The sequence below is a fragment of the Montipora capricornis genome, chromosome 13, assembly GCF_036669925.1.
Source record: "Montipora capricornis isolate CH-2021 chromosome 13, ASM3666992v2, whole genome shotgun sequence".
Classification (NCBI taxonomy): domain Eukaryota; kingdom Metazoa; phylum Cnidaria; class Anthozoa; order Scleractinia; family Acroporidae; genus Montipora; species Montipora capricornis.
The window spans coordinates 39,475,117-39,485,116 of record NC_090895.1 but is presented as its reverse complement, the minus strand read 5'-3'; the positions used below and the strand labels follow the sequence as shown (position 1 = coordinate 39,485,116).

General features: G+C 38.1%; 1 protein-coding gene across 2 annotated transcripts in view; it reads right to left on the bottom strand.

Moving 5' to 3' along the window:
• Positions 1 to 10,000, bottom strand: part of LOC138028367 (ubiquitin carboxyl-terminal hydrolase 9X-like) — a 72,338-nt gene that overhangs the window by 42,505 nt on the left and 19,833 nt on the right. For both annotated transcript variants that reach the window (XM_068875869.1, XM_068875870.1), the window contains exons 15-23: positions 9,430 to 9,534; positions 7,476 to 7,574; positions 6,404 to 6,511; positions 6,054 to 6,170; positions 4,134 to 4,284; positions 3,172 to 3,259; positions 2,598 to 2,649; positions 795 to 866; positions 94 to 197 (exon numbers count right to left, since the gene is read on the bottom strand). In XM_068875869.1, coding sequence (XP_068731970.1) covers positions 94 to 197; positions 795 to 866; positions 2,598 to 2,649; positions 3,172 to 3,259; positions 4,134 to 4,284; positions 6,054 to 6,170; positions 6,404 to 6,511; positions 7,476 to 7,574; positions 9,430 to 9,534 — 896 coding nt within the window. The remainder of the gene's footprint in view (positions 1 to 93; positions 198 to 794; positions 867 to 2,597; positions 2,650 to 3,171; positions 3,260 to 4,133; positions 4,285 to 6,053; positions 6,171 to 6,403; positions 6,512 to 7,475; positions 7,575 to 9,429; positions 9,535 to 10,000) is intronic.

The window sequence follows — 10,000 nt, the reverse complement described above, 5'->3', positions numbered from 1 at the left end:
CACTAATTCTATTCTAAGTCTGATAAGGTTTGAGTTATCAGGAGTCAACTTCAAGTTACTGTAAGCACACTTTACAATTCCCATGCTAGTTACCTGATGCCATTTTCTGTCAAGAGAGAAGGATCCAGCTTGAGGACATTGCCTTCAAAGAAAGATCTGCTAATTTCAGGATCCAAGTCTGGTTCATCTCCCATTAACTACAGAAAAAAAATTAATAATTATACTGAAGATGTCCTCATGACTCGTCCTCAATGTTTTTGTGCATTATAACCTGAGTCTTACTGGGGAATCTTTTGAAATGGTAGCTGGTATCTTCTTTGTCAACATAGGTGTATATTTTCTTACTTAGCCATGAGAACCAAACATTAATAGTAAACAGTTGTGCATGCAGTATCATGCAGTATTCAATTGTAAATGAAGGAGATGGTTAATATTCAGGCGGGTTCATTATGAAAACATGGATTTTTCCATAATGACTCCAGGTCATTAAGAATAAAATTTGAGGGCTTCTTTACAGGAATTGAACCTACAAGCTTCCAGTTACTACAGTGTGGTTCAGGTGCTCTACCAGTGAGCTATAAGAGACCCATGGGAGCCAGACCTTAAATTAAACTAGGTTGATGTGACAATTGCACCCCATACTGCTAACACTGCCCAGTTAACGAGTTCATGCAAACTAGTAATCAGAAGGTCGTACATGTACATGTAGGATTTTTTCGTAGTACCCCCGGGTCATCATAAAAAAATACACTGTTTCAGGTTTTCAAATGCCATCTCTGAAACCAAGGATTTACCTTTGAAAACCACTTGAAGCAGCATTCTCTGTCTGATGGTAAAACTGCTTTTTCAGCAAGGCACTGCCATATCTGAGGAAGTTTTGCAATTCAATAGTGAGATTGAATATGGAATTAATGAATTCCTTAGTTATAAAAACAAGACATAAAACACGAGAACCACATTTTGACCAGTCTACAGTCATTTTCAAGTTCAAGTAAAAATTCCACCTAATGTACAGTTTCTGAAACAATGGAATGAAAGGTAAAGGCTAAATATTTACATAGAAACAATGAGAAATACCAGAATGCAAAAATGAAGGGCAAATAAGAGGTGAAGAGAATGAAAACTATTAGAAGCGTTAAGCACACAGCTTTGCGCAGATGGAATCAATCACTTTTTAAATTTTGACTCAAGGTCCCGAATAAAAAACATTTAAAAAAATCAAGCAATCAAACTTGTTCGAGCACTTCCTCAAGATCCTAAAGTTCTTTGCGATTTCATGTGGCTTGTTTCCATGCTGTTCCCTTACAAGGTTGCCGTTCCTCCTCCACACTGAAGTAGGTGTTCGTTTGTAAGGCCAACATAATCTGAATCACACAGACCTCACTAAAAGAAAATTACAATGTTTTGCTGATTGACAATTCGAGGTTTCCTTAGCTTTGAGCTCATCGGTCAGGAAATGGCAACCATGTAAGGGAACAGCATGGAAACAAGCCACATGAAATCACAAAGACACTTACAATCCTGAGGAAGTGCTCGAACAAGCTTGATTGCTTGATTTTTGAAATGCTTTTTATTCATGACCTTAAGCCAAAATTAACCCATTCACCCCTAAACCCGCCAGACTTAGTATTTTACTCTGTCTAACCCCAGACGATTTTACTCGTCAATGGGGAACCCCCAGGGGTCAATGGGTTAACTAAACTGGCCATACTTAGTATTTTACTTAGACAATTTTACTTGTCAATGGGGAACCCCCAGGAGTCAATGGGTTAAATCCATTCAACCCTAACGCGGCCATACTTAGTATTTTACTCTGTCTAATGCCAGACGATTTGATCATTTTGGGAGTCAGGGTGGCTTAGTGGTTATCTATTGGGCCTCCCACCACTGAGAGCCGGGGTTCAATTCTGGCGTCGGCCAGAATGTGTGCTGAGTTTCAGTCGATCTCAACCTGACTCAAGGGTTTTTCTCCGGGTTCTCCGGTTTTCCTCCCTCATCAAAATCGACTCACAGCTAATTAACATCTAGCTGTGGTGCTGTGCTCCGACATCAAACATGGACTGTATAGCGGCAGCCAGAGGCGCCTTTGTATGCTTTCAGTCTGATGTCGTGTGCAGCGCCCTTCGCAATTCAGTCCTCGACTGCAAGTAAGGGTGATTAGCACTAGCAATATTTATTTATTTAATATTTACTCGTCAATGGTTTAAACAAACAGACACTTCTAATAGTTTTCTTATTGTTTGTACACTGTCTGTAAGTAGTTAGCTTTTTTATATTTCAATCCATTGTTTCAGGAAGTGTAGATATGGGGAGTTTTTATCCATGAACTTGAACTTGAAAATGACAATAGAATGGTCGAAACATTGTTCTTCCTATTTATCGCTCATTTTTATAACATAGTGTGTTACTAAGAACTTATTAATTCATATAAAATAAATCACTTAAAACGTACAATCACGATAATAATGATGTAATCATAATAATAACAATCATCATCATCATCAAGCATCATAACACAGTTTCATCTAAGGCTACTTATCATTGACCATAGGTTCAATAACAATGACGGCCTTGCATAAAATAATTGCTGTACTCACAAGTTTTGCTTGTGGTTCACAGAGCCATAACTGTCCATCCTTCAAGAGGAACCTGAGTACAAAAGCTAAAACCATTAAATAACTGAAGCAAAACAGTCTCCAGCCATCTACAACAATGTACAAGCCATGCTCACTTCATGTATAACATTTACAGCTTCCTTACACCCTCTCATTTCATTCTTGTCAGTGAGATACATGTAGGTGCCTGCTTCATTCCATTCTTTGTGAGGGCTGGTTGTATGTTTGCCAGGATTTGCAATGTGCATCTCAGAGCTACAGCCTCAGACAACATTGTTGAAATACTTTGCAATACCTTGCCTTCCTATAATATTGTTGTTCCAAATGGGCTCAGAAACTCACATGCAAACAGCCCTACACACTAACCCTAAACCATTGTGACAGGAAAGAGAGCTGCAAAGGCTTTAGAACTGTATATTCGTGTACTGTTCCAACTGAAGGAATTTTGTCACAGACTGTAGTTACCAATGGTAGAAGCTCCTGGACCCTTCCACATTACAATGTTTTCTGACACAAAATTTAAGGTTACGCAGCCTTTCCCATTGTTACAATGTACCTGAGAAAATTCAGTCTCTCCTGAACTTGAAATGTGTGGTTGTACCTTCCATCGATTTGGATTTCACTTGCATCTACATCCGGTTTTCCTTGAAAAAGAGTGCTAGATCTGTCAGTTACATAGACCAGTCATCGTGACAAGAACATCCAAAAAAAAAAAAGGTTAACCCATTGACTCCTAGGAGTGAGACTTCATAACATTTTACTGAGTCTAATGCCAGACGGTTAATATTATGAGGGGTGGTTTACAAGTCAATGAGTTAACAACCTCTACACGTCCCAAATAACTTATTGACTTTGCAAGGCTGCTGCCTAACGGTCGCCCAGTCGCCTGGGGAACCTCACTTGAGAGTGCGGGTGACCAAATTTCTGAACGAGTAGCCCGGACCGGTGCCTAACTCATCCCAAGGTGATTCATCCTCACTTTTAATTAATTAATTAATGAATGGGCTCTTGAAACAATGACTCAGGCTACTAACTTTCAATGTTGGAAGCCCGTGGGGCTCCAGAACATTTTTCTAAGGAAGCAGCCTTGCTTTGAAAAGCTGACTGTCCTCCCATACTTAGTTGCAGAGGACAAAAAATACCCTCGAGGGACTTCATAGGGTTCTTAAAATCAAAACCATAGTATTAGTCACTCATCAGGGACACAAACATGTTTTTGGTGTTTAGATAACATATAAACATAATAGTGAGGCATGGCCTTCTTAAAAGAGGGTACATTAAGGGCTAGGCACCATGCAAATTGAAAGGATGTGCGAATTATTTTGCCAAGACTTTGTCCTGCTGTTCTTATATTTTCTTCTTACTTTCTTATACCAAAAACAATAAAATACCCAGCTGCCAAACCAAAATGATGTCCTAAACAAACTCTTAATAAGAGCCCTGTCTTAAGTACACTGTTTCTTTTCAATTTCAAGTAAAATCAAAGTTACACAGCATTCTCAACTTGTCATCTCTTACCTTCAAGAAGGACATGTACTTTGGTCATGTAGCTTGCCAGATTATCAGCTACTATGGTAACGAGGGAATGAGTCTGCTGCAACTGATTTATGACTTCATGTCGATAGTAGACATGTGGGTTACGTTGAGTATGAGAGTAGTTTTGAGGAGCCTGGAAACAAGTCGTGTTAAAAACAAAAATCATTTTTCAACTTTGAAATGGGGACATGTCCTGCTTTGTCCCACATGTACATGTACAATGTACATGTCCTACAGAAAATACTTTTTTCCTTAACCCTCTCCCTCCCAACAGTGACACTTACAGACTTCACTCTGTCTAACGCCAGATGATTTTACTCGTCAATGAGGGACTCTCCAGGGGTGAAAGGGTTAATTAACACATTGACTACTAGGGCAAGACTTAAATAGATTTTACCCTGTCTAATGCCAGACATGAATCATCAATCCAATTTTGATCCGGGATTATCCCCGTAAATGGGGGTGGCCGGATTTACCCCACTTTGTCAGCAATCTTTCTAACTCCCACTCTCCATCACGCTCGATTCATGGCATCCTTTTCAAGGTTGCTGCCTAACGGTCACCCGGGGTGCTTATTTGCGAGTGCAGGCGACCAAATTTCTGAACAAGTAGCCAGAACGGGCACCCTGATTCATCCTCACTTTCTTGTAAATATGATCCCAGCTGGAATTAATTAATTCTGGGCTCTTGAAAATTTCCTTAGGCAGCAGCCTTGCTATTTTTTCCAAACCAACGCTCTTGCTCTCCTTCTCCACTTGCATCTTCCACGTCTTCTTTGGTTGTCCTCGCTTCCTCTTGCTCTTCAGCTCGAACTCCAACGCTTTTCTCAGAAAATGCCCATCATGTTCTGAGAAAAGCGTTGGGAGTTCAATTGGGGGAGGTTTAGGAACCAGTGGGTTAACAACCTCTACATCCATTTAAAAGCTATGTCCCCTTTAATTTCAAAAAACATCATCCTACTATCTCATGGTGTTTGCTAAATACACCAGCTTTTAGACAAGAGTCATGAATTACAGATGTACTATTACCAATCATTGGTAAAAATATATCATCTAAATCTTTCACTAGGTCACATGTAGGTGCCAACTAAAGTTTGTCCTACATAAATGAAAACGTTTTACCCCTTTCTAGTTTCATGTCACACTACAGTGTATATCGTAATTCACAACATTTTTTTCCCAGTTTTTGAACAGAAAAAAACAACTTTGTATAATGGTTCTTAAAATAAAATGATACATGGCTCTACCAAAATAAAATACATTGGTTAGTAAATTAAAAGCAAATTGTAGTAAAACTTAACAAATCTGATCATCAAAGGTATAGCATGTTTGTCAAAAAAGAACCCTAATATCATTGTTGCTAATAGTCACATATCAGCTGGCTTTTTTCTGTGAGAAAATTCTCCCCACGCAATTTCTTCGCATAAAATGTGAATTAATTTTTCCACACATTTATGTAGGCGAGGTAAAGTAAAGTCTGCTATGAGCCTAGAAGGCCCATCAGGCCGGCGCTTTTCTCCGGTTACCCTAGCATGAAGCGACTAGGAGTATTTCTACTCTCCCCTGGATGGGATGCTAGTCCATCGCAGGGTTACCCCCAGCATTAAATTTGCCGGTATCCATTTAGACACCTGGGTGGAGAGAGGCACCATGAGAGTAAAGTGTCTTGCCCAAGAACACAACACAATGTCCCTGGCCAGGACCCGAACCCGGTCTACTCGATCCGGAGTCGAGCGCACTAACCATGAGGCCACTGTGCCTAAGAAAATGAAATCAGCCAAACTTCAATACATAAAATGAAAATACTAAATGTGAAAAATATCACCAATCATCCTTTCAATCCAAGACAGGAAATGTTGACGTAACCCTCCACACAACTTAAAAACATAATAATTACACCTACCTCATAAAAAAGAGAACAAATTTCTTTGATTTGCTTGAGGGCTGGTAAAACCCAGTTATCACTACGAAGCTCATCTATACACCGACCGATCCATTCTGTTTTTTGAGAATCACGGTCCTGTCAAAAATATTTAACAATTACAATGACTGACATGATACTACACAAAACTAACTATGCACCAAAACCAGAGCAAATAATGCTACTATAATTTGTTTAAATTCTTGAACTTTACACTTCAAGGTTTTGGCAACAACAGTGTGTAGAGTACATCACCAACAATGATTATGTATCAATTTGTAAATCAAAGTATTGGCGGAAAAATTTAATTCTTAGTGGTTTACAGTTTGTACCTGTGAACAACTGTAATCCAAAATTTTGATGTGTGCACTTAGAGCCAGGTCCATAATGTCAGTTGGGACATCTTCACTGTGAGCAAGATTCCACAACAAACCCAAAACCTGCAACAATGAATCAGTGCACTTAATCTTACTAAACATCTTCATTTCTTTGTATGTAAATAACAACATAAAAAAAAAATGACAGAACACCATCTTGGGCAGGAAATGGGTATACAGGTATTGGGCACACTCAAACAGTAGAAAAGAGGGCAGCAACACACCCTGTGAGACGTAAAGGGGTGGCAGCAACACATCCCATACAATTTCATTACTAGCAAGGGCTATGCAACAGGATCTACAGTAAATACTCTCCTTAGCCAATACAAATTGAAATTCTACCCATTTGCAGATGTGATTATAAAGACAGCACCTTCATTTCACTTGCTGGTTCGGCTGGTGTTCAAACCCATAACCTCCCCAACAGTAGGCCTACTGTGTGCTAAATACATTGAGCCAACCAGTTGACATAGAAGCTCATAACCTTGAAGCATTTAAGAACGATGCCTACTAATTCAAAGGTATTTTTGCATGGTTTACTGACTGTGCGGGAAAAGCAGATCTTAACAAGTGTTATTGAAATCCAAAAAGAAATTTGGGGGTAACCACGCATTTTTCGAAAGTTTTAAAATACAAAGCAATGTATGGCATTCTTTTCCAAATTGAAGCTCAATTATCTCTGAAAAATGCGTGGTTACCCCCACTTTTCTTTTCCGATACCAAGATCACTTGCTAAGTTCTGCTTTCTCCGCATAGTTTTGAACCGCGCAAAAATATCCCTGTATTAATAAGCACAGTGCATAGGAAATCCGAGTATCTCGAGATGCGTAGAACGTATGTGCAATAAGAATAGTAGGCACCGTCCTTAACTCTGGTTCAGAGCTGGGGTTTTTTGAGTAAAAAAAAAAAACCCTATTTGGGCATAAATTGATGTCCTAAAAATCCCCAGCTTTGTTCTAAGGAAAAGAGCTGCACATTAGACACTTTAACATCATGTGCTTCTGGTTGACATAAATATCAAATTTACCTTGTGGGCCATAACACCTTCTTTGTCATCTTCAGCTAGTCTTCGTATTAACTCTAATAATTTTTCTCTCTGTTTTTTGCTAGCATTTGTCCAACTCTCCTGCAAAAAGATGAGTTTTTAAATACCCATCAGCATTATTGGTATAATTGTTATGAAAAGACCTTATTCATAAATGGCGGTCACATTCATTATTCTTTTGTCCACATGAAAATTAGCCTACCAAGCCTCATTTTAGAGCAAGAATTCTTTTCAATTTACTGTATGGTATCGAGGCTTGGTAGGCTAATTTGCACTTCAATAAAAGAATTATAAATCGTCCTCCATTTATGAATAAGGTCTATACTGTACATTTTTCCATTGAGACATGTCTAACGCCTTATTCCAAAATGGCCGCCATTTATTATTCTTCTTTTAGTATTAGGCCCTTTTGGCCTCCCTTTCAAACATAAAATTCAAAAGAACATAATCTTGAATGAGACCAAAAGGGCCAATTTGCAATTTAAAAAAAGGATACTAAAATGGCAGCCATTTTGGAATAAGGTGTATTGTCTGTCAAACTGCCTACAGTATCTGTTTGAGCTGGCTCCAACAATGCTGACAGTTTTCAAACTCCTCCAGATGTGAGCTATGAACTTGAGCTTCCTCTTCCTATTCAATTCTGTTAGTTTTATTATCCTTCCAAGAAACTCTCAAACATTCCACGAATTTCTCGTCTAAACAATCCCTCAAAGAATGGGATAAAATACTACGACAAGTCTCGTTTTCACTTCAATTTGTCAGTGAGATCTTCTAATTAACAGAAGTCTAATGGTCAAAATCTCCAACATGCACATGTAGTCTAACGTATCACTCATGTCTCCAGCTGAAGTTGAATGAAATAACTATTGAACTAAGCTGAATCTGAAAAAGTTGGGCTTACATTGATTTTACTGTGTTTTTCCCTGGGTCATCATGAAATTAAATTGCAACTGTACCTCTCATCAGCTCACCTAATAATCGTCTTTCAACAAACTATTGTGAATAAACAAATGGTTTGAGGTACTCATTTAAAAGTGTAGCGAAAAATTCTTGACATGCCCATAACAATGTCCTTTTAACAGAATGTTAATAACTTTATCCCTGCCTCAAGCAATCCAGCCTAGATTCTACGTAGACAAGATTATTTTAAAAAATATGTACCAATAATGTTATTGACAAGATGTTGGTGAATTTAGTAAAATCATATATTAGGACATTTTTTTAGCTTGTTAGCTGAATAACAGACCACAAACGCATGTACGGGAATCTGTTGTCAAAACAACTATCCTATGTGTCGTAACTATTTCAAAATCAGGAGTTGGGGTATACAGCATTGACAGAAAGTGTTGGTGGCTGTTTCTTTGCGTCAGTTCATTTGTCTGTGGTTTTTTCCCCAGGAATAAAGAATTACAGACAAAAAAAGTAAGAACAAAAATGTCACCGATGATGTTGACTTATGTGGCCCTTCATCATAATTCTTTTTCATGATTATTGATGGCATCATTTCACTACAAAGACCAGATTGGTTTGTCAAAATTACTTCTCATTCTGATCAGGTTTTTCAGCTCTCTTAAGGCACCTGCAAATGTGGAAACAATGTTGTGGGCAAATTGTTGCGGAAGCAAAATTAATGTTTCCCCATTTGCGACCCCAGGAAACACTTTGTTGCAGTTCAAGCAAAATTTCCTTCCCGGGAAGAAAATTTTTTTCTGAATTTTTTTTTCCTCAGCAAATGTTTCCTTGTGCGCTAATGGAGGAAAATTTTCAGGAAACAATGTTTCTGCAACAATGATTCCTCAATTGTGGGCACCTTTAGGAACAAAGAAAATCAAATACAATAAAAAAGCCTCAGATCAGAATCAGTCAAGTTATTCTGGTCCTTGTAGTAATAAAATTATACCATAATGCAAATGGCCTGTTGTTAAGGGTAGTTTACCTGAAAACACGAAAAAAGATGATCAAGCTGATCCGCAGAAAAATCCCAAGCTAACTTTGCCAACAGATCATGGATATTTTTTACAATGGCATCATGTTTTCCAGCCTGGTAAGGAAGATTCACATGCAGTTTTTTTAAAATTATTATTCAAAAACAAATGGTGAAGCTACATGTACATGTACTGTAGTAAGAGACTACAACATAAAATTACATCCTTTCACGTAATCACGGTTTCATAACAGAATATTAACAAAGAATCTAATGAAAGCAATAGCATAATACATGTATAAAGAAGAATGAAAAATATCATCTTCACAGGAACTCAAACCAATCTCCATACAGGGTCCATGTTTTTTTTTAAAATTGATATTGTGAAGGGAGATGACAATATGAGCAAATCTTGATAGATTACATGTATTTCTTTTAACTCAACAGCCTGATATGTCCACTGATATCACCTCACAAAAATTAACCCATTCCTCCATTTGGGTTTGAACACTAAAAACATGCACCTAACCTCCCTAAGACAAAATGGAAATAAACAAGACATGTTCTATTGCTGGCTGAATTT